Consider the following 25,668-nt stretch of genomic DNA (forward strand, 5'->3'; position numbering starts at 1 on the left):
ATATTCATTTCTCCTCTTTTTTTATACTTGACTAGAAAAAGTATACATAGATGTTAGTTGTTGCAAACTTCGAATATACATCTCTTGAATAATGTCAACATTTATTTACTTATAATGAGGGTTTTATACATTCCTTGTCCTTTTACTCATCATTATGGCACTGATACAGCTGATATGCTGTGACTTCTCAATCCCTTCTTTATATTACCTTTCACCTCAAACCATTTCTCCTTCATCATAATCAGCTGTAAATAAATGCGTGTGGGGTTTTTGTGGGGATGAACAACTTCAATACCACCTTGTAACTTTTCATTTTTCATGGTCCTAACATATAGGAATTTCTTATCTAATGTTCTGGGAATTTAAAAGCAGTTGTGATATCCCATGCCTCCCAGCTGTCTGGATGACATCTGCACTTTAAATATATTTAAATCTGCTTTTAAAGCAACTCCATGAACAAAAACACTTCATCAATCTGTCTCAAGACCAAGGTAATATTTTGTTGTTGTCTAGCCTCTCACAAATTCCACACTCATCCTTTATACATTGCAGCACTTAGCATCTTGCTAAGGTTCTGGCTGGCTGTCCACTAGGTCAACTGATGCTTACACTTGTTCAGCTGTCTACTTGAGGCCAGGTTGTCAAGTGTGCGCATGCATCATCAAGTTGCAATGGGCTCAAAGAAGATGCATAAAACTGCACTATTATCACTGGTCACAGGACTTTCATGACAGTATTCACTTTGGGGAAGTGCTGACACTGGGGGGAAATTGGAAAAGTAAATTTTAAAAAACGCTAAAATACACAAGTTGGCCACCACTCCTGACCTTATTTGCCTGTCTCTCATGCTTTTAAAATACTAAATAAGGTGTCTAATTAGCTGTATATTGTGTTTTATGACAATGACTCCGAAAGTAATAAAGTAAACATTTATCAGTAGGAAGTCTGTCATGGTAGCCTAGTTTTCTTAGTAAAGGTTTAATTTTACCTTAAGTAGAATCAAAAAGAAGTAAAATGGGTTTTTCTTCATTTGTGTGGTTTTGATTAGAGGCAGGGAGGCCCTTACCCATTAACTCTGTTGATCTTTGCCAGTAATTATATGATATTTAAAGGGCATCCCACAAATACTCCTAATGCAACTAAAAACGGTGCTAAATATCTTCTGTGAAAAAGTGTAAAGGGTGTAGATCTACTGATAAAAAGAAAAAGACTGCAAAGTTACACTAATACTACAAATAAAGAATAAATATTTTATTAGATGTATGTCGGGGATACGTGGTAAACATGCTGCCAAACCATTGTGGCACATGGCAATGAATAAACTGCATTTAGTCTGTGAGAACCAACATTCTCTTTGAAGGGATGGTGCACTTACTATTCAGTAAAGTAAGCTCTTCTGAATGGGGTCCTCTCCTCCTCCTGTGTCACTGTCTGTCCTTTGCAACCCCTATTTAATGTACAGCGTAATATGTTGGCGCCATATAAATTCTGTTTATTATTATTAATAATATTAATAATAATAATAATAAAGTAAGCAGTTCAGTGTAAGACTGACAGCAAGAGCCCTAGTTAAGTGATTTAAGCACTGCTTAGCGTGGGATTTTAGAAAACATACAAACATTTCAAACATACTCAGAATAAACACATAAGGATCAGTCCCCCCAAAAGTCATAGGTTACTTCTAGAAAGAGTCTGAAAAGCTGAGATAGTACCTGACTTTTAATTTGTTTTGGATTCTCCAGCTGCTTCAACTCCCAGGTGTAATTCCTGATTCTTTTCTACTACTTATTGCTATTTTCTTAATATAAAATCCATTTACCTAATCTAACAAAGGGCCCAATAGCACAGCAGGTGTGCAGATAAATATGCAGTCGCTCTTCCTCTCTCATGTATAATATAGTCACACAAACTATTAAAGTCAGCACATGGCTGTGTTGGAAAAATATTTATTTATAGCTCTATTATTTCAATAAAATATTCAAGTTCATGTTAAACTTCAGACAGAAGTACCTTTCCTCCTCTATAAAAGAAAGTTTTTCAGGTAAGGAAGTATGTGCAGTATGATAAACTAGAACAGTATAGAGGCTTCATGATTCTGTCTGCATGCACCACTAAAATTACATGCATGGCTGGGATCTCTTGCTACCAGTTGGAGTTGTATTGCGGATGTATGTCCTGAGAAGAGCTCGCTGACATTTCTCAATCACTGCAGCTGGGATACCTTGATTGGTATAGAGCTATTAAAGTCTAAAAAGAATGGGCCCTCCTGGGCAGGCAAAAATGTTGTGGGGATAATGTTATACACCCCTGCTGGTACAGATTCTATTTCCAGGTAGCAAAATCCACATCTGCAGAGAAAAGAACAAGCATTTCAGAATAACTGCCATTCAAAAGTTTTAGTGCTAGTTTTTTCTTATAGAAATAAATAATTTATTGGTAATATATAAAATGACACAGGTCAACATATCATTTTCATCAGATATAATTTTATGCGGGCTTTGTAGTATTTTTGTGGATTTCAAATCTGTGCTCAGTTTTTCTCTAGCACGTCTAGTTTTTGTGATGCAGCTAATTATTTATTGTGTGAAATTCGTTATAAATAGCCTTAACATATTACAACAGTTTTCTTTTTTTAAGGTTAGAGTCCGCACTAACTGCGATTGATTTCATTTGTCATCATGCCCAGAAATTGCCTTAATGATCCAGACAGTTTCTGTTACGTTGGTTCATTCATGACGAAAGCACGTCGTCACTAAATTACCACAGAACTTAAAAAGATATACAAATTATATTTCAGCTGTCCACTTGGTGACCAGGATAAATCTTGGGCTCCACATGTCATCTGTACCAGTTGTTCCAACGGACTGCGTGGCTGGCTAAACCGGCATAAAGCAGCAATGCCAATGGTGTGGAGAGAACCACGAGACCATCTAATCGATGGCCGGGTAAACAAAAGTGGATTCTCAGGTAAAACTAAACACAAAATTACATATGCCAGCCTCGATTCTGCAATTAGGCCTGTTCCCCCATGATGATTCACTGCCAGTTCCAGTACCGCCACATGATGGACTTGCTTATGTAGAAGGTGATGAGTAATGCGCTGGATGCGCAGCCAGTTACAATCCCGAATCATCTGATCCTGACCACTTGGCCGATGAAGATTCAGAACCGGAGACCTTTACACAAGCAGAGTTGAATGATCTTGTTTATGATCTAAATCTCTCCAAAGACAAAGCAGAACTTCTTGCTTTAAGGCTTTAACAGAAGCAAAAGGGTGTAACTGTAACTCACTACAGAAAATGAAATCATAACTTGACAACGTTCCTCACTAGTGATGGCTCACTGTGCTACTGTCATGATATAAATGCACTCTTTAACAGTTTGTCACAAGAGCATGTTCCATCTGAATGGCGTATCTTCATTGATTCCTCCAAAAGAAGCTTGGAAGCAGTCTTACTGCATAATGGTAATTCCAAACCAACTTGATTGCCCATTCCATTACCCTAAAGGAGTCCTATGACAACATGAAGTTACTACTTGAAGCAATCCAGTATAAAACACACCCGTGGAACATCTGTGGATATCTAAAGGTCATTGGCTTGCTGATGGGAATGCAAGGAGGATTCACAAAATATTGCGGTTTCCTATGCCCGTGGAATAGCTGATCTACGGGGGACCATTATGTCAAGCGTGATTGGCTACCAAGAGATACCTATAAGCCCAGAACAAGCAGTGTCAAGTTTCTGCCTCTGGTTGCGACACAAAGTATTTCTGCCACCTCTCCATATCAAGTTAGGCTTGATGAAGAATATTGTAAAGGCCATGGGTAAATCAAACTGCTTGATTCATACCAGAAACTGGATTGTCGCATGTCATTTAAAATACATTTCTTGCACTCAGATCTGGAATTCTTCCCGAAAAATCTTGGTATTGTAATAACTATGTTACAGTGTTAACTATAATAGTATTCATAACTCAGGAACTGTACATGTTAAGAAAAAATTGACAACAGATCTGAAATCAGTTTGCAAAACTGATTTAGAAAAGTTTGCTGTGGTTTCTGATGATTATGAAAACTCATTTTTTGTTGACCTGTGTTATTATTACTTTAATCCCAGCAATTTAAAATAAGCACAAAATAAAAAAAAATACAAATTTACATTACAAGCATTCCATTCCGTAAGAAATACATGCCCAAACAATCTGTAAACTTTCCCATCTTTTATTAAGTCTTGTTAAAGCAAATCTGCTTTGCACAAAGGATCGACATTGAACCATACACACTATTGAGCCACATTATAAGCTGTCATAATGAAATTCATGTTCCGATTATTCTGTGATTTCAGTTTTTTACTTTACTTTTAGTGTGATTTGGAATTCCCAGCATTTTAATGATTTTGGTATCCATTGACTCTTTTAATTCTGAATTACACATTGCATAACAATTTTCAGCTAGAATATTTCAGTCAACAAGATCCGATATGTGTATTCAGTGTTTCCTTAATTTTTTTTTTTTTAACAGTATATATTGTGTTATTACCCTTATCTGCACATACAATCTTAGCCAGACTAATGCCAAGCAAAATAGTTTACTTAGATAAAAATACACTGAAATATCTGACCAGCCGAATAGAAGCACTTAATGTCACAAAGAAATGTACAAGCTGGTGCCTGAGGGTTTCCATACAAAAGTGTTTGCTTCTTAACATGTACACTTTATTCTGAATTTAAAGGCATCTCAAACGCAAGCCTGACATTTCCTTGTACACAAACACTAAATGTATTGAATGTTTTCAATGCAAATAAAAGCAATAAAGATCCACCGAACCCAGTCATTTACATGTACTAGGCTATTTGAAATAAATTACATTCATTCTTAAGTGATATAATACCTGTAATCTCCGCTGCTTTTCTTCTGGAATCCAGATGGTCCTGGATCTCCAACTGTTGACACAGTAACAATCTCAAAGCCTACACTGTATTGTCTGCAAGGTGAATTCAAAATAGTATGTATTACATTACCATATTTTATATATTACATAAATGATGATGTCATCAAATATGACCGTAAAACACTAAATAATATAATAATAATAATTTTGTTTTGAGGTCACATATTATTGAAAAAAGTGATGTAGCAAGCTGAACTCCCTATTGATAAATGTAATATTTTCATTGATTTTGTTTTTACATGGTGTAGAAGAAATAAACACCTTGTCTTATGAAGGTTAGCACATCACATTTGCTATTAAGTTTGGTAAATATGGCCATTATAGTAAGCTAATAAAGTATTGTTTGGCCTGGACAGTGTAAAACAATGCTGATTAGACAGCTGGGTGTCATTAAAAGCCTATAGTTTTAAAACTTAAAGTCTATACAAATGAGATTCCTCAGCAGGGAGATCTAAGAGTTGTAGCCCCCATCTTGACTTTTGTTATCTCAAATGTGCTCAAGCAGTGAAAGGCATCAACCTTCACATACCAGTCTCCATTCTATGTTATGGAAAATCATGTAAGGCCGATTATCAAATTCAGGCTGAGATTTACTTTGCAGTGGATGTTCTCATCTTTGTCCTAAAGCTTTAAGCAGCTATATAAGTGAAAGTTTAATCCCCACCAGCATCTAATGTATATTGTGATATAAGTTTGGGAAAAAGAAAACTAAACTGGGAACCATGCATTTAATTCCAGCTTGAGTCTAACATCACCTTTGATTATTAAGGCTTTACAAATACAAAACATCGAACATCCATTTCAAAGTTGTTTCAGAAATTCACTGTGACTGAGCATTTAATATTGAAGGACACTTGTATGGACAGGGCAATTATGGGATAAACTAATCATGTGCCAGGATTGCATTATAATAGGTACAACATATGTATCTGAACTAAAACAGCAGAAGAAAAAATAGAATAAGTATGTAACAGGTTAGGGATATACATATATACTTTGAGATAAGCATTAGAAGTAATGTTTCATTAAAAATTGCCTTTTTAAAAACTGATCTGTACCTGTTCTCTATGCAATCATATTCAACACCTAAATGCAATATAACTGAATCCTGGCCTTCGAAATGGTATGCACATGTCCAAGGTGACTGCTCGTAGCAGCTGAAGTAAATCAAGATCATATTTTGTGTTATTTTTATACACAGCTCAAGTATGGTACTACAAACCTTGGTCCTCTCAACTCAGTCAGTAACGGTCCAGTTTTCTCCATGTGAAACTGATACACAGGATTGTTCTTGTGCGTTTCTCTAAAGTTGCCACATCCTCCTGCACTCTGGCCCTTCCACTGGCCATTTATCTACAAAATGCATTGCTTGTTAACAATAGAAAAGATTCTTCTAATAACTCTTCTGAGTTTAAATCTAGTACATAAGAAAAAAAATGGTCTTACCCGTTTGTTTATAGTGTATGGTGTTGGGATCTTGGAAAATGTAAACTTGCAAGCTGCATAAACCTACAATAAATTAACAAGTAACAGCAAATACTCTTAATATAGGTTAATACTTTTTCTCATGCAATAGGACTATCCTATTTCTATTTAAATCAGCTGAGATGTACCATTCTCTACCACTTCTTCAATGCTTATCCAAACTACACTTCCGTGTGGAACAATTTATAGCGTGCAGCATCAGCAGATTGCTGGATTTAACAACACAAGCTTAGTCATAAGCTTTAGAAAAAGTAGGACTACAAAGCATATTTGGATACGTACAATGAGGCCAATGTGTAAATACAAATTACATTAAGTGCTAATGTGAGTACATGTATTATTATATACACAGTATTTATTTAGCACCACAGTCATGTCACTAGCTGTCCCTCAAAGGGGCTCACAATCTAATGTCCCATCATAGGCATATGCTAATGTCTTTTTAGTCATATGTTAATGTCTTTAAAGTGCAGCACTGCCCCCTAATTCTCGACCGCCTAGGTCAATCGAGAATGAGTGGGAGCCTTTTTGTGCAAACAGAAAAATTTGCCGATCTCACGCATGTGCAGGGAGATCAGCAAATTTTTTTTCATCCTATGTCACCCGACCTCGCGCCCGGTTCGGGTGACGTAAGATGAAGAACCAGGAAGAAGAGGAGAAGATGGCAGCGCCAACGACGTCGGGACAATGCAGGACCTGATGCAAGACACCCCCGGATGAATCGGACTGCCCTGCAGAATTGAAGGTAGGTGTATTTTTTTTGCCAGTTTTCAGTTTAGTTCCTCTTTAACCTAACTGCACGTTTTTGGAACGTGGGAGGAAACCGGAGTACCCGCAGTAAACCCACGCAAACACTGAGAACCTGCAAACTCCATGCAGATACTGTCCTGGGCGAGATTTAAACCTACTAATGCTAACACCTTTAATCCACCGTGCTGCATTTATCTTTACACACTGATAAAAGAAAACAGAGTAGACTGGTTTCTAGTTCTGTTTAGTGTCCTTTTAAAACCTATGACTTACCCTGAGCGTGTAATGGATAGTGTTCTGCTTCTCATACTGAGACACCACAAGTGTAAAGGTGTGGGTTCCTGGCGTAGTTAAGGGTATCTTTGTCAGGTAATGAGGGCTGTTAATTCTGATCCCATCAATGTAAGGTGCAGGGTCAGCTGTAAGTAAAACACACACTCAATACCTACCAATAGCAAACAGGTCACAATGCACAACTAAACTGGAACATTTGACAACTATTTTTACATCTGTGTGAGTTGAGTCTACAGTTGCTGTGTTTGAAAAACTCTGTTTGTGTATCTAAACCAGTCTGCATTTATGTTCCCGAGTACCCCTGTGCATACTAAAGTGTAAATAAATGTGTCTGTTTTAAGGCATTTAACCAATATATCTATTTAGGCACCAACTTAAATATGTCTTGGTAATGTATATGTTTTTATGATTCTGACAAGTACTAAAGTATTCCCATTGATTTAGTAATTTTTATTTATACCATCAAGCTGCTGTGTTGGAACACGCAGTCTAGTGTACAAAAACATATCTTCATTTCACAAGAGGGTATGATTATATACCATGCAGCCAGGGAAAGCAGCACACAATGGAGGACATATTATCACACACCCACACACTTACTCAAGAGCTGAAAAGCTGCTGTTTTAAAAAATAAAAAATAAAAACCTTGTTATACCTCACAGCTGTGATTTGAAATACTGTCTTGAAAAAGAAAGGTGAAATAGACATAAGCTTTCATGTTTTGAACCTGTGTGTAGTGTTGCTGTCATTTACTTCTGCTGACAGTGTGGTATTTATTTTCTCAGACTTTTCACCCCAGAGGATCAAAAAAACTCAGGTCTTAGGGAACTCCTGCTAAAAGCAATTTAAAGTCAGTAATTGGGAAAAATTACCCTTTGTGTCAGAACTTGACAGATAAAAAGATAACTGGTGTCATGCTGATGGCGCTGCCATGTGGTGGTGGCCCTAGATATATTTAGACACTACTGCCTGACAAGTTCCTAAACACTGTTACTTTTCTCACATTTATACACCTGTGTCCTGCTGTGGAAAAGCACAGAATACTGCAGTTTTTCTTGACATAGCTCTGCCAATTCATTAGACAATATACAAATACAATGGAATGTGTAAGTAAATAATACCAAAATGGAAATTTTGACACTGGCTTAAAAAGGTAGTATGGCAGACTCACCTGGATAGTAAACCTTTTTGCCATCGCTCTTGTAAACAACAAGTGTGATAAACTCTCGATTTTGTGCAAAGTCATCCTACGAGGATTAAAGAAAATGTATGATACATTTTTTTCATGGTAATCTACCTTTTAAAAATGGCAGTTCTGCAGACATCTTGCTGTATGTTGTAAGTAGAGTGGAAGGAAAACACCTTAAAGCAAACTTTACCTTTGGCCATGGAGGTAAAGAAACCATTTTACTTCTAAGTCCCAGCAGAACATACCAACCTTTCTGTTGTTCTGCTGCACTGTTCAGTTACCAAGATTGAAGAAATATACCCAGTAATTGTAAATATGGAGGATCATACAAGTCAGTTCATGCTGGTGCTTGGTAATTAACCTAGTTCTGCTATAAGAAAACACTGAGAATCTTCAGCCCTATGCATGTGCCTACACATGGAAGAGGCCTTTTCACTTTTAATAGCTGTACAGGGTAGAAACGAACAAAGGGATCAATGGGTAATGGACAGCACAAGTTCACTTTACACTCTATATTTTTAAAGTGCAGTAAATCCACTGGCTGGAGCTCAGAAATTTTCCATAACATGAAAATATGCTCAACACATTTGGGAGACTTATTTGCCAAAAGGGCCCTTCTGCAGCAGTACAGTGTCCCAATTTCTTTCAGGTTTAAAGTATTTTCCATCTTCCTTTGCCATGTGAGGATGACCTATCAAGCCTTTGTTACAAAACTATGCCAAGCCTGTATACTAAGCTGTGGCTTACTGTACACAAAACAGTCCTGACAGGCGAGCAGAAGCAGTTCTAACCTAATAGAAACTTTAAAAACTCTTCTGTCAGTGAAAAAAAAAGGTCAGCCTGTTGGGACTTTGCAAAAATGGCATTTACTTTCTGATCTTTACTTACTGCTTTAAGTACTGTAGGCAGATTATGGAGAATCTTTGACATAAAGTGTTAGGCTATATACACACTATATATAATTGTTGCCTGAAAAAAATGATCAAGAATGTCTCTGGTGAAAATCTAGCACATGTACAGTGGTCTCCCAACATCATTTGCTGATACATCCTGATAAATCAATAATGCAGTAACGTAAAACAAGTGGTTAGGTGTCAGAGATAAAGTGAAAATCAAGTGCACAGGATAGTTTGCTTTTTTCTCACAAACTAATCCAATTACATGAACAGAAAATTAAATAAGTAAACAATGTGGTGAACATCTACAGTGGTGTCATGGTTGGCATCACAGAAAAGTAGGAACCTTTGGGTCTTTTTGTTGTTTAGGAAAATTAGAAACAGAAATTTCATACAACACCAACTTACAATTGGCTTATACAGAACATCCCCAGCTCATACAAATATTGCCTGATGATCCTGCAATGGAAGTTCTTGTTCAGATACTACCTTTTACAGGGTGACAACCCTCTGCCTCCTTGATGTGCTCTTACATTATCACTCAGCCATACAGTCTTCCAATGGAAAACTACTGGTGGTTGTTTCAACTCATCACGAAGGACAAAAGGAGGACAGCAGTGTTGAGATACAATAAAGAATGAGAAAATGCGACAAGTGGTATCTGTGATATCCTAAAAAAGTGGCAATTGTTTATTATTATTTATACTTCTTTAGAAAACTAAATGTAATTTTGGTAGGGCTTATACATACATAAATAATTTAAAGTATAACCTAGTTGTTACAAAGTACTAACAGAGAGGTAATTACTGACACAGTACATTTATTAATGATTTCTCAAGCTTATGTAAGCGCAGAGTGATTTATTCTAGTCACATATTTACTTACTTATGCTAGAAAGGTGTGCCAGCATTTTCGCTCATAAATAACTGTCCCTGACATGTGCCATTGCTTTTTTTTCAGGGAGCTGGGACAGCAGTTGTTAAATGGTTAATAAATAACAGAATTTATATTTTGTACCTGTCTAAATACTGAAGACAAAATGATCTAAAACTGAATTTTTATGGTCTACATCTAGTGCTCTAGCGACAAGTGGACCATCCCAATATAATGTGTGTTAAAAAAGACATTAGTAGTTTCTGTTTGGAGTAAATATTTAGTTTTGTTCAAAACAACTAATCTGAAAGTCCCCCCCCCCCCCCCCCCCCCTTAAAAATTTTTTTTTTTTTAAAAATTAAAAACCCCCCCCCCCCCCCCAACCCAATATAATACTGCAAGTCACAAGGAGAGGAGAATAAGCCATTTAAAGCGGAACCGTCACCAAAATTTTTACCTTACACAAAAGGGTAGACAACCCTCTTTTAGGTAAAGTAAAAATTAATTGATTTTTTTTGCTGTTTTTAAACCCCCCTTTTTCAAATTTTTTAATTTTTAAAAACATGAGATCGGCAATTTTTTCCCCGATCAGCCAGGAGCCCCTCCCCTTCTATATTTACTGGAGCGGCGGTATGACAGAATGGGAGCACAGAGCCTCCTGGGATGCATGATGTGGGTATCCTAGAAGGCTCTGCACTCCCATTTTGTCATACAGCCACAGTGGTAAAGATGTATGTAAGAATGTATAATGGTTAATGAAAGCTGATGAGATATTTATTTGTGTGCACTGAGAATCCCTGATGTAAAAATGATCATTAGTTGAAAAAAAAAACACATTTTGAGCATTACTTGAACTTATGTACAATGCAGAGCAGTGGCGGTTCTGCTTATACAGCTTTCCGAAAGCAAGCTGGTAATGGACGGATGTACCAACCTTATCGGTGATGTGTCTGCTTAGCAGGATCCAGACTGCTGCTCCACCTTTAGGACACTGGACATCGAGCCTGTACTGAGGATTGTTTGCAAGACTGTAAGCATCCTTCACTGGGCCCTGCTTTGCATCCCACGTACTATCAAAAAAAGAAAGAAAGCACAAACACACATATTCAAATATTCCTGTAACTATAGTTTAGTGTGAATCAGCTTTAACTCATATTGCATTCCATTTGGGAGGTTTCCACAAAACTACACCATGTGACTTCTTAGTCAATGGTTAGGGAGTGCAGCTGTTGGCCAAACTAAGAGACAGAGGAACAGTGAAATGCTATGACTTAAACAAAAACAAATGTTAAATGCTGTATATAAAAATGCAATCAACTTCACTTTGGCTATAAGCTTGTCAAAAAAAAAAAGAAATGCCAAACCTGTGTATGCATGTGGATTCTTTGAATAGACTAGGGTTCCAGCTTAGGTAGATAACGTCATAGTACTGACAAAGATCTTCCCATGTAATCCAGAAGATTCCTATTAATGAGAAATACCAAGAGGATATTCATCACATTATTAGTTAGTATCTAGGCTTACATCCTAAAATGTTTCATTAACCAAAACCTGTCAAGTTTGAACTTTTAAAGGCTGTTTGTTGGGCTTTTATTTAGAGCTTATTGACAGAGATTACAGCAAATCCAGGTTATGAAACTGGACTTCGTGTGTTTATGTGTGGTAGGGTCATTAGACTGTGAGATCCTTTAATGTGAACATACATGTTGCCCTGCCTACTTTCTGATCACCTGCCTACTGCTTAATAAAAAACAGTTTTTTTTACCATTGTCAATTTTTTGAGCTGTCCGGGGATCAAAATTCAAGTATTTCTGCAACTCTGGGGTCCAACTTCTTTCATCCTTCTCACAAAAACGGCCTTTCCACCTTAAGTGACTCCAGGGGTTTTTCAACTGCAGGAATCTTAACGTCTGCAAAATAATACCGAAATGATGTATAGACAATATACATTTCATGTTAGAACTGAAGCAGTGCATTAAACAGTGAATCTTTTTTAAAGCTTTTGCGTTGTATAAAGATCTATGCTCTCTGCTGACATTTTTCAATGTACAGAAGAAAACAGCTACCACACATGATTAATAAATAGGTGCAGTATTCCTTAAAAGCCAATCAGATTTAAGCAATAAAGAACATGTTTTCAAATGCAACTTGTTGCTACATTGGGATGCTACAATATAATAATAATAATAATAATAATAATAATATAACCCAATATAAGTAATTAGGTTTATAAGTATTGTATTTATCCAATTTCTAAATTGTAGTAGTATCAAGTTGCCACATCAAAAATAGTAAAAATGTTTTTTGTCTATTAAATATATTATTGGATAACAAAACACATTTTCTAGGTAACAGATTCCCTTTAAACGCAAAAGTTAGAAGAAGGGTACGTTTTGTATGAATATTTTTATTGTCCATATAATCAAAATATCTGCCACCACTTGCTACTTCTAAATACATATTTGGGTTCTTCCCTAAATTAAAATACTGTTGTCCCTGGTTTGCCTGATGCCCCTCCTAAAAATTTTGAATTTTTTGAACTAAAGTTCCACATTAAGAATACATCATCAGGTAGGTCTTAATTGCAGAAAAGGGCAGGCAATGTTCCTTCTGCAATATTTCCTTCCACCTGCCCGATCCCTCCAGGTATCTGGTAAAAGGCTGCACTGCAAATGCAATAGCCAATCAAGATGGCTAAAGATCCTGTACAGAAAGAAAGGAACCAAAGATGATGGCGGCTCCTTGCAAGGCAATGGGAAGAGTAATGAGGGTTTAGTTCCACTTCCCATCAGAAATCACCTATAAGCAAAAACACAGTCTGCTGACATTTACTGTGGTAATGGGGACTTGCTAAATGCTAATGCAACGAAAGCCATGTTTTGGGTGCGTTGCACATGCGTTTTCTTACCTTTCATTTTTTTAATTTCTTATCATGTGGCCTAAATACCAATTCAAACACATATTGGGCTCTATTTATAAATTATTTCCCTGCGAAATCATCTGAAATTCCTAAAGCTCAGTTTCATAACATATAGATTACAAAGCTCCTCCACCTCTTTACTGACATATTTTCAGACAAATATGTATGAACTATAATCTTTATGGTAATACATCTTGTCAACCCAACAATACACTGCAGCAATCAGACTAGCATAGGATTGATTCTCACTGGTTGCTATGAGCCGTGCAGTTGGGAATTGCCATCATTTATTGAATTTGCACCATGTATAGGATTGGCTGAAAAGTAAGACTTCCATGGTAAATTGCACCGAATATAAGTAAATGGTAAATACAAATATTTTTTTCCATACTGTGGCAATGGATTACTTTACTTGCCTAAAAAAATACCCACAAAAACTGATTCACTGATATTGTATGCAATGTTTCCTTGTTGTAACAATAATGAATGCTATATACAAGCATGTAAAATCAGACCTTGTATTCCCTTATTTCCAGCACAGCGTAGGCATGTGTAGGGACCAAGCCCCATTTCTCCCCTTCTTCTTCAGACATAACTCCTGTAGCTGTAGTAATAAGTACATCACCTTTGTGAAATCTGAAAAGGATAAAAACAGAATACAATATTAGACAATGTGTATACAAGAGTATATTGGGACAAAGGCAGGTAGGATAGCTACATGGAAATAAGAAGTCGCTACAGCTTTAGACAGTCTTTTTAGTATTTGAAACCTATAGAAGTGTCAGACGACTGTGCGCCTCCAAGAAGTGTCTCAATCCTCCAACCATTTTTTTAGATTCTTTTTCTTGGGCTGAAAGTGTTGGTTCAGGAGAAAGACAGAAGAGTAAATGCATTGAGTGCCCCCTCCAGTGGCTAATTTTAAAATTAGCGGCTATTTAAAATTATGGCATAATTTTTTTCTCATTAAAGTGATTATCAGTTTAAAAGATTGCATTTTTAAGGATGTGCACCACTTTTTTAATTATTACCACTTTTCACATTTACTATGCTGTTCAATATTTATAAAGTGATGATTTAAAACGGATAGAGATCAGGCTGTTTGAAATTCTGAGGCCACTACTGCTACATGTATGTAAATACTTATATTGTAGACACACACACACACACACACATGTAACTCCAGCGCCCCCTAGCATTTGATTTCTTGTAATATACCGTATCACAGTTCAAATTCGGCTTTTTATCATCACTTTACGTTATTATTGTACTTATATTGTACACTTTTAAAAGCATGTTTGCCAATGAACAAAACTACTTTTATAAAGCTGATGAACAGGATTTTATAAGTGCAGAATGAAAATACTGGGGAATATATTCTGTTCTCCACTTTTTTTTTTTTTTATAAATAAACTCCATTGTGTTCCTGAGCATTATTTCTACACATAGAAAAGGGTATTACCTTTGGTATAACATTCTAAAAGTGCTTTCTTTATCAAAGGCTTGGTTGCCCGAGTGCATAGCAATCCTTTCTGGTATCCATCCAGTCAGTGCATGTAGGTCGATATTCTGAAAAGAATATAGCACAGAGGTACAAAATCAGTGCTTTGTGTCTCATGCTTAAGGGGTTTTCATCTTGAGAGAACATTCATAACTGATGTTTTAGAAACACTGGTAACTCAGTTATTGGACACATCCAGTCATTCACAGCATTATCTCACCAAGCATGCGGGTTGGGAAACACATACATCTTTTGTAAAATAATTGGTGAAAGGATTGGTTAACATTGCATGATTTATATATTATGTGTTTTTATTGATTTAATTATGTCTCATAAATTGATTGTTTTTACTTTTATATTGTATCCACTGATTTATATAGTGTTGTTGTATGATTAAGGGATGTGGTACTATAAATAGACCCAGTATCTCTGTAGTTGTTATGTATTTTGTTTTAACGTCTACCTAGAGGTAGGTATCTTTCCTACTACAATAGACAAACTCACCGAATTGGATCCAGGGAAGTCATAACCTCCCATCACTTTCATGTAGGCTTTTTCAATCAAAGACACCCATAATTCATTCTTGTTGTTAGAATATGAACAAAGCAACTCTCCATTATGATCGACAGGCAGAAAATCATCTATTATAACCTGTAAATATGAATTGTGTGTTAGAAGCCCAAGCATTTATTATATTCAACCACTCAAATGTCATCTTTATTTCTCAGACAACATAAATAGGGTCAAAAGCTTTCAAAATAGCCCATTGCTTTTCCTCTGCTCTGATTTAGTGGAGAAACTAAAATACCCCCTTGTTCATAAAAAAACTAGAACAGAATAATATATTTGAAATGATTTTGATGCATTTTAAATGTAAAATTTCTGTACAGATACCAAGCTTACATAATTTGGAGTACAAAGATACAGAAAACTAGGGCTTTGAGTTAGCTGACAATTGAAGACACGCTCTTTGGAAATAAAAAGTGTCTTTGAAGTCGGATTTTGATTTTTAATCTTCTTCCCTATCCTGTTGACTTTAGTATTGTGTATAAATTCCTAATGCCATGATCACTTAGACATTAGACTTTTTTTATACGACTGACATGAAGCTTAATCAAGACTCCCCCACACAGTGCAGTGGTGCCGTTCATACACAGGATTATACTGAGTAAGTTACAAAATAATAATTTAAAAAATCTTTTTAACCCAACGCTCATGTCACAATTTCTCTTAATTAAGGTGGCATGAGTAAAACAACCTCATTAGAAACATGGCTTGCCTTTTCTATCATGAAGAAATTTAACAAGACACTTTCAGTTTGCCAAAAAAAGACGTACATGCTCTAAACTGCAAGCTATTTAAATTTGTGAATGATAAGAAGATGCTAACATTACCAGCACTTATTCCCAATACCCTTTGAACCAATAGATCTTACCTTTCTAGGTACACCATTGATGTGCAACTTCACCATATATTTCCCACATGGGTTATACTCTGGCTCCCCCTTTTTATTTTGTGGATAGATTATGCTTAGTGTCAGAAAAAAAAGAAAACAAGTATATGAGTTGGAAGCTTAACTACAGTGATCTGTTTAATTGGGCCTGCTTTTTTAAAGCACTCCAAGACTGGAAAATATTTATTTTTATCAGTAAACCTGAGTGATCCAGCAAACTTGGAGTGGATCAGGTCCAGGATTAAAAACATTTGTTAGCAAATAGCAAAAGACTTAAGAAATCCATTCCAGGTTTGCTGGATCACCCAACTTCACTGATAATCCACTCCAGCCTTGGGGAGCTTTAATAAATCAGGTCCATTATGTCAATGTTGTTTAAACTCTTAGACAAAGTAAGAAATTACAAAATTCTTCATGGCTTCATACAAACACATAATACAGAACCGTTAATATTAATAATTATTACACAGTATTTATATAGTGCTGACATATTACACAGCACTTTACAAAGTCCATAGTCATGTCACTAACTGACAATAAAAGGGGCTCACAATCTAATGTCCCTACCATAGTCATATGACATTACCACAGTCTAAGGTCAATTTTTTGTGGGGGAAGCCAATTATCTTCACTACATGTATTTTGACTTGGGAGGAAACCCATGCAAACACGGAGAGAACATACAAACTCCTTGCAGATAATGTCGAGATTCGAACCTGGGACCTAGTGCTGTACACACAGGCTTAGGCTTCCATACATTTTTATAAATGGGCAGAACTTTTACTATTTTTTTTCTGGATTATTTTCAAGGAGAGTGAAAATGTAAAATGAGTAGAGAAATTTTTCTCTGGGAAATATTATAAATTAAGGCACAAATGTCAATGGAGAAAATATTTGTATATTCACAGACCATCTTTTCTCTCTTCAAATAATCGGGCTACACATCATAGTTCAGTTATATGTCCTGCATATTAGAGGAATGATAGAGAATTCATTCTAGCTCTCTAGGTATACCCTCCTTACAGTGGCTCTTTCCTTCTAGGTATGCTCCCGTTAGAGGGAAGGAAGGTTAGTATCAGAAGAGTAGCAGAACCAAAGGACAAAAAAGGCAAAAAAATTAAAAAAGCCAACAATGATAGGTGAAAAAGGCATAAAAGTTAACAAGCAGATATAGGTAAGTGTTTCAGCACGTGTCCCATATATACAATTTGTACTCTTAATGCAGTTACTTTGTGTAAACATATATAATGTCTGAGATGGCACAGCTATCAAAACTAATCAAACAAATATCTGAATAATTAGGTGAAATTTTTTATACAATATAGAATTTATAGAATTTGCCTTGGCAAGACTTTCAGTATTTCACTGGTATAATGCCACACTGATGTATAGGTACCCTTATAAAATGGGGGAGTTCACTTAGACCCCTGGCAATGCATTAGGCAGCCCACTGATGGATGACAGCGCTGCAACTGATCTACCTTGTATAAATGGGTCTTTAAAAATGAAAACATTACCATAAGAAACAGAATAGAACAGGCCGCCTTTCCCCTTAGAGGCAAAGCAGCAATTGACAACTTGCATTCAGTTAAAAAGAGTTTTCCTAGGTTTGGAAAGAGCCAACCTTTTATGCCTTGTGAATGCAGGGCATAAATCTCATAGTGCCATAATCCTAAAAAAAAGTAATGCATACCTTGTTATAAGCTTCTTGTTATACCGTCTCTCATAAGCAGCACTGATGGCAAGGGAGGCCACAAAAGAGCAATCTGACACTATGGTCTGGAGGGGAAAAAAAGATACACATTACTAACTAAAAGCCTCAGAATCTATAATGATGACACCATTTACAGCAGTTGTTATGATATGATCCCACAAGCAACAATGCTTTCCTATTTTTCACAGTATGCAGATCTTGTCAGTTTAGATCCACACAATGCTTAGCAAAGTCACTGATTCATCCAAACAAATTGTTTTGGCTGAAAAAAAAATACTAAATACTCAAATTTTAAAAAACAGCATTCTAATTTTTGATTGTTTTGTGTATAAAGGATACAACAAAAAGAGAAAGAGGATTTTTTTGGCCTGGCCCGAAAATTCCCCAACCCCCTAAAAAAGAAGAGATAATAAGTATTTACTAGCTACAATAGATGGTCTTGTCTAGATATGAAGAACACAGACCCCTCCCCACTATATGAATGTAATATAGTTGGAGGAAGGGTCGCACTGAACTGTTTTTGTATATTGCAACTTTCTATATAATCTTTGTTTAATCCTAATACATTAAGCAAAAAAAAACCCTCTTTTTGCTCTTTTTGTTGTTTCCTTTATACACAAAACAATCAAAAATTTCCTTGTTAAATTTCAGGGTTGGCTTTTAAACCCAGAACTAAGAATAATTACCAACAACACTAACATTCATCTACTTTAAAAAAAAACAGCATTCTGTTTTATAAATGAACATAAAACTTGGTGGTTAGGATTATCGAGTTAAGAAACCATTATTCCATAAAAGCCCTCTGCTGATAAACCATTGCCACTAAACGGAAAAACAAACTTATAAATGCTTTGGAGTAACCATAGTTCTGTGGCTCTAGACACAAGATGAGATGATGACCCCTTATCAGGGTGATGGGTTAGGAATTAGGTTCAGTGTTAGAGTTAGCAGTAAAGTGATAATATTCCACTCACTACCCAGCCAGGAGAGTATGTCTGCACACAAGAATTAGCACTGGAGTCAGACAGATGACTACATTGCCACCTGCAATGCACAGGAAAAACAAACAGGCATTCACATAAATTACCATTGCTGAATTCTTCAATAGGTACTCTGCACAAACGTATGTTTTAGGATCAATCTTTTTTTTGTTTGGTACATCAATGTGAATTAATTACTATAAGCACATCTATCTAGTTTTTTAGCGTGTGTGTTTCTGCTTCTAAGCCTAAATGTATTACTGAAAAGCATTACTGAAAAGCAATTGCCTTGAAAGCAGACTGAAAGTAGATTGGGGAGATTAAGTGACACAGCTTTGAAAAGGGAAAGAACCCTGGCAGTGCCCTTCTTGTAACAAGTCTGCTTGCTTTGTTAATCTATTAACTCATTCCTTGTAGTTATTAGCAGGACTAAACATGAGATACTTAACTAGTCACAGAAAACACAAATATGTGTTTTAAATATGTTTTAAACAAGTAATGATCCTTTAACATTTAAGGTGAGCTTCCTATGTTTCTTGTTTTGCAATATGATTTGAGCTAACCACATAATTTTTCCACAACACAACATTTGTTGCTGTGCACCCATGTATTATATATATATATATATATATATATATATATATATATATATATATATATATATATATATATTAGTATTAACAAGATTTATTAATTAGCCACATCACATAATATGTTCTTTGAGAACTGGGTTGTAATTTGCTGGCTGCAGCAATGTACTGAATTATCAGCATGAATAAATTTCATTAATTTTGTGTTTTTGCACTTGCTCAGGTTTGTACTCACAATTCAAAAATATATGCTTATGCCCTCACTGACTCTAGTGAGTAAGGTTCCTTCAAGGACAGGCCCCAATGTGAAATGTTTTCAACACTTCTCAACAAAAATTTCAATTCAACAATATTAAAAGGCAAATTATTTTAAATGAAAAAGGGGCCCTAGGTGAGATAACTGCTTGCTGCCCCAACTCCCTTCAATTACAATGTCTGTTCGTTCACTTGTTGCCCGTTCATTTGTTAAATGGTACTCAGGTTCACAGCTTCGACCAACTGCAGAGGATCACGGCTGTAGCTGAACCCCTGGTACTTGTTGAATGTCATGTGGATGAAGCAGCTCTGACTGGTAAACATTACTCAATGTCTGATACTGTTGTAGAACTCAAGACAATCTGCTAACCCTAATTTTTTCTACATGGATAACACTGTCATCACACAGACAAAATTAATTGGCTGACATGTGCTTCCTTGTGATCAACACAGTATAGTTACTGCACAATATAAGGAAGAGAGTTGATTGATTGTTGGCCATGTCTAAAGTAAGGCTTTTAGAAAAATAAATAAATACACTTTTCCAAACAGCATCTTATATCTAAAAGGATTGTATATATGTAAACAAGGGGCTGTTACAGAGAAAATGTTATCATCTCTCCTTTAAAAATGAAATTGCCTGGCTATGGTGCTGATCCAATGGCTGTAAGCTTACAATACACATTATGATGTGACTATAACTCTATATATCAGATTGCAATCCATGTACAATCTTTTTTGTTACCTAACGAAACAATGTTATATGAGAACCTGAACAATCATTCCATTTGCATCCGAATGTGCTAGATCCCATTGTACATAGTTGTAGGTAAATCTAAAGGTAAATTGAGCAGTTAGATTTTAAAGAGTACGGGCAGCTTTAGTACTTATAATTTGGAAATCAGGGGACTTTATTAACTGCAAGATAAAGAGCTTTAAAGATGGCAGGAAATACAATCTATTTACCTGTTTAATGCTGAAACTTGACACAGTGTAGATCATTGTGGGGTTGTTGTTTATTTCATCTGGTCTCACCCACCTGGAAAACATGGCTTTCTGCTTGGGGGATAGTGCCAACTTGCCATACCTGTCTCTGAAAAAGACAAAAAATTAAATAAGCTTTCCACAGTAAAACTACATTAAACTTTCTTAAAGCAGATCTTCCACCTAAATGCTTATTCTGGCCAGGTACCCTAACTCTTCCCAAATCACCTATGTAAGTAAATGAAAAACATGCATGTAAAAGGTAGAATTCTACAGAACAAGAAGACTCCTGCAATAGACTATATTCTTCTCATAAGATTAAACCTCTGCACAAAAGGATGGTAAAAACCTATAGGCATCATATGATAGTTGTTTTTTTTTTATGTCCCCAGGCAAGCTGGGAAATCTAATGCCCTTAGCTCCCTTCCAATGAAGACTTTAAGGGTAAATCCAAATCAGTGACAGCCTTTTTACATTTAGTCATTTTGTCATTTTGTTATCCAACTAGATATACTTACGAATATGGCATAGGAAAGGCAAAACGTTCCTTTAGGTCGACACTCATGAACGGCACATACTCTATACCATTGATTTTTGAGGTCTTCCTGCAAACAGTAAGCTGAAAGTCAGTGTGAAAAGAAACCAACTATATAAACAGTGAAAACATATCAGCAAAAAAACGTGATTCTAACACTCATGAAGTGTTTGTTTCCAAGTGATTGTGAACCTGTAAAATTCAGATGGGATCTTAATAAGTGTCCTAACATAACTTTGGTTTCCTCCCTAAATTTTGTACACTTTGCCTTCTTAGCAATGGATCTGGTTATGTGCATCATATGACACCTTGTTTGTTATATGTTTTGTTTACAATATGTAGCTGCTATTTTTCTTACTGTTGTGTAAAATCCCTGATAAAATGTTATTATTTAAGGGAATTAACTAGCCGTTTTAGGTTGAACCCTGCTTTGGTCCAACACACAGCCCTTTCACTTTACAATTTCCTTTAGATACAAAAATTGATTTGGATTTAGATAAACCATTTTATTACAGAATTGTTCATAAATTGTTCTAAAATATTTTATGGATAAATCTTTTTCAGCTGTCACTCAAATGATCTTAAAACAGAACATGTTCTTCCTCTAAAAAATTATAATTAGGCAGGATTTTTATTGCAGAAGAGACAGGGATGTCACTTTTGCAATACAACATGCTTACCTGTCTGTTATCTGTCCAAAATCACTAAGCTGTGCATGGCTGCTCAATCAAAATGGTTGAAAATTGGGCATCCGGTGAAGAAGCAATGAAGATGGCGAGCCCACAAAGGTACGAGGACAGGCGTGTGTAAATAAAAAACTAGCAGGTTTTGTGGCCAGGCAGGTTCTGCAACAAAAGACTTGTCTGGTCGCATGTTTTTTTTGTAATTACTTTTGAAATAATTACAACAGTTGATAAATTTGTTTCTGTGTTTTGGTTTTGAAATTAAAATTTTCAAATTAAAGATTTTTCAGCTTTAAGGCAAGTACCTCCTATGTCTATGTATAGCATTAATAAGGATATGGAAATCTACCTAAGCACTTCGATCTCCTCAGCTGTGTATCTTTGGCGAGCTGGCTCGCTGCTCTGGACAGGTTTGGCAGATGGTGGTTTATCATTTAGGCTGAAGTCCGGGCCCAGAGGGAGATAGGGTCTTGCTGGCTGACTTGGCTTGGGGACAGATATTTTGTCTTTACCTGTAGACTTGGACATAGATTCCTTTAAAGATTCTGCCCTAATACACAAAAAAAAAAATCACATTCCAAATCATATACATAAAAAATAGAAATTGTCCGTCAACACAGAACTGCAGTTAAAAGTAAATGCTGTTTTTATATCAACAAACCAAACTGTTTTAAAAAGATCCTAAATGTGGAATGTCCCTTTAAAGCTGCTCTGTAATTCCCTGAGCTGTGACACTGCAAATTTAGTAGAATTAAAAAAATACAGTTGTTTTGGTGAGCTACAGCCCAATATAAAAGGGACAGCAGCACAATTTATTAGTGGATAATTATGTTTAAATAAGCAAATCTAAAATAAAAGCATTATTGGCAAAGGTAACATGTCCACCCACAACAAAAATAGCCCAACCCCCTTAAGGCTCCTACTGTAAAGCCTTGTCTCAACAAGATCAAAAATCAAATATGATATGGGAAAAATGTACTTGGAATGACGGATTACTTATTTATAATTAGTGTTACATTTTGCTTCACTCATATTGAAGGAAAATCAACACATTTCATGATTTCAAGCCTGTTCTTCAGATGAGCAACTGTTCATCTCATATTCATTGTCATAAACCGTGTTCTCCATCTGCGGAGTAACTGAAAACCCCATAGACTTGCATTAAGACACGTTGTAGAAAGCATGTGCATACTCAGATGGTCATGTTTTTACATAGGAATAAAGTAGGAATAGTTAATACAAAATAAAGAAAGCTGTAATTTTTTCTGGTTGTTACTGTGGAACCATTTTATATTAATGTTGCCATATGGTTTCCCTTTCCCACTCCCTTTCTTTCTATTTTGTTTATTTTTATTGTGTTGTATGACATTAAGTATATGGTATTCACACTGCTGTAATTATTTTGATTAAAGTTAAGATGAATATGTGGAATGTAAACCCCTTCCTCCCCTTCTTTATTCTGTTATACATGCTAAAAACAAACAAAAAAAAAAAAAACAATAAAATCTTTGAATTAAAAAGAATAAAGTAGTAAAGGGTTTGAACCTCTACAAGGTTTGTATAGCCATCTGTGTTCCCATTGGAGAGATATTTCCCCCCTATCTGGATAGAAGGTGAGGCATAATCCTCCTAACAACAACGAAAACTTAGCTTTAGGGCTAACACTTCCCCAATACATTACAAACAAAAAGAAAAAAATGTGGATTCAATGTTCTCTGCTACCAGAACTTCTTAGTATCAGAGTTGTAAAAAGGTAACCCTTTAAATAAAAAGACATAATCCATAAAGCAGTCAAAATTATTCTAGCAGTTTTGGGACTTTGAAAAAACAAAATCAGTTTGGATTCTGGGGAGTTATTACACTTTACAAAAAGCAATGCTCTTTGCACGACTAGAGCCTGTATCTATATACATAGGGCTCTATTTATAAAAAAAAGGGGATCTGACACTCCCTTAAACATTCCCTGGTGGGAATTAATTCCTGTCATTGAAACACAGGGACCTGGAAGATTCAAATCAGGGAATGCCAAGTTTTATAAATAGAGCCCATAGAGTTATTGTCATTATTTCCCTCAACATTTTTATTCTTAGTTTTAAACCAAGTTATAATGAATAATGTTGATACTGTCTACAATTTAGCTCTGTATATCAAATATTTACTGTAAACCTGACATGTGACATGATGTTTGAAGAAAGCTGTTTAGTAGTTGCCTAACTTCAACCATGCAATTTATTGAAAAACTCATTTAGGCTGTTTTTTTTAATAGTTTCTTTTCTTAGGTGCCATAAATCTTAGAAGCTGGGGTTCACTCTTTAGCACAGGATGGATTATTTGCTATAGGTTTCTCGACCATGTAGGGATAAAGACTCCTTTCTAAATAAAACCAAAGACAATATAGCCGCTATAAGATGTTTATCAATGTGTTTCACATTAGATTGATATTGGATGTTTACTCATGTCATCAGAAAAGCACATTTGACACAAAGTTTGCATTTAGTGTGGGAGAAATTTAAATACATTTCAGTATAGTCAGCTTTTATATAATAAATCTTGGTGAAAACATTCTAGCACCTGGTAAACAGATCAGATAATGTGATGATGTTTTGATCTGTTATATATCATGATCTGTTACTAAAAGAATACAGGAAATATACTCACCTGTCCAATGCTTGCCGAGCCAGCTGCTTCAGCTTTGTTTGTAGGTTTTGATCTGTGGTTTCGTTAGACTAGGAAACAGAAATACGTTGAAGAATCAGTTTCAGAGTATTTTATGAATCAAAAAAAAAATCAAATGACAAAGGATTCGATATTCAGGCTATAAATTAGTAATTTGGTTCTATGGGTTGGGTTTTGGGAAAGTATGGTGTAAAGTTTTTCAGAATTATTGCAGTTTTGCCAACATCATTCACAGTACTTTACGGATTTCATAGACATGTCACTAACTGTCTCACAGAGGTATTCACAATTATATGTCTCTACCCTGTCCCTACAGTCATATGTCAAACACAAGGCCAATACAAGGGAAAGACAATTTCCATATCAGTATGCTTTTGGGATGTTGGAGGAAACAGTTTCACTTTCCCATTTCTCTTCCTCAGCAACACATGATAAACTGTAGGATTTAGAAAAGTATTCTGTACTTCCAAGTATGTAAAAACATGCAAGTCACTATATCAGAGTGTCTTGGTGGCGTGGAGTGGTGGGGTCATAGAAAGGTAAGTCTTTACTGCTGAATGGCAGGACATTAAACAAAGCAGTTGGCTTGCCCTTTAAAATACACTGATAGCACTATTAAAATGCTAATCTGAAAGTGTCTATAACTAATAGGAACTTTTGCATATCCTATAAATTAGACCCTAAAAACCTACTGTAGTCCAGTATATATAAATATATATATATATATATATACACACACACATATACATAAAGATTTACTTACTGTTGTCAAGCAGAGCTCAACTGCCTCGGAATACAGCTCAATGGCTTCTTCTGCGTTTCCTTTGTCATCTTCCTCAAACGCCTGTGTGACAAGGAAGCGTGCTCGTTCCAGGTCTAGTTGCTGTTTTGATTTTAAGGTTTCAATGTTCTGACCTTGAACTAGTAAATTAATAAAAAAA

At 35.8% G+C, this 25,668-nt stretch overlaps 1 protein-coding gene across 3 annotated transcripts in view; it reads right to left on the minus strand.

Moving 5' to 3' along the window:
* Window positions 1-1,930: 1,930 nt before the first annotated feature.
* The window catches only part of CAPN7 (calpain 7), a 37,084-nt gene continuing 13,346 nt past the window's right edge, over window positions 1,931-25,668 (minus strand). Inside the window, exons 3-21 of one of the 3 annotated variants that reach the window (XM_072412346.1) lie at window positions 25,491-25,648; window positions 24,710-24,777; window positions 22,401-22,601; window positions 21,352-21,438; window positions 20,816-20,942; window positions 18,004-18,089; window positions 16,293-16,386; window positions 15,362-15,508; window positions 14,819-14,925; window positions 13,875-13,995; window positions 12,205-12,349; window positions 11,804-11,903; window positions 11,374-11,509; window positions 8,653-8,728; window positions 7,461-7,606; window positions 6,399-6,461; window positions 6,175-6,305; window positions 4,893-4,944; window positions 1,931-2,348 (exon numbers count right to left, since the gene is read on the minus strand). In XM_072412346.1, coding sequence (XP_072268447.1) covers window positions 2,298-2,348; window positions 4,893-4,944; window positions 6,175-6,305; window positions 6,399-6,461; window positions 7,461-7,606; window positions 8,653-8,728; window positions 11,374-11,509; window positions 11,804-11,903; window positions 12,205-12,349; window positions 13,875-13,995; window positions 14,819-14,925; window positions 15,362-15,508; window positions 16,293-16,386; window positions 18,004-18,089; window positions 20,816-20,942; window positions 21,352-21,438; window positions 22,401-22,601; window positions 24,710-24,777; window positions 25,491-25,648 — 2,096 coding nt within the window. In that variant the 3' untranslated portion in view covers window positions 1,931-2,297. Of the gene's footprint in view, window positions 2,349-4,892; window positions 4,986-6,174; window positions 6,306-6,398; window positions 6,462-7,460; window positions 7,607-8,652; window positions 8,729-11,373; window positions 11,510-11,803; window positions 11,904-12,204; window positions 12,350-13,874; window positions 13,996-14,818; window positions 14,926-15,361; window positions 15,509-16,292; window positions 16,387-18,003; window positions 18,090-20,815; window positions 20,943-21,351; window positions 21,439-22,400; window positions 22,602-24,709; window positions 24,778-25,490; window positions 25,649-25,668 lie in introns of all 3 variants that reach the window. The other 2 variants (XM_072412345.1, XM_072412347.1) reach the window with 2 other exon arrangements.

This window comes from Pyxicephalus adspersus, chromosome 5 (assembly GCF_032062135.1).
Source record: "Pyxicephalus adspersus chromosome 5, UCB_Pads_2.0, whole genome shotgun sequence".
Classification (NCBI taxonomy): domain Eukaryota; kingdom Metazoa; phylum Chordata; class Amphibia; order Anura; family Pyxicephalidae; genus Pyxicephalus; species Pyxicephalus adspersus.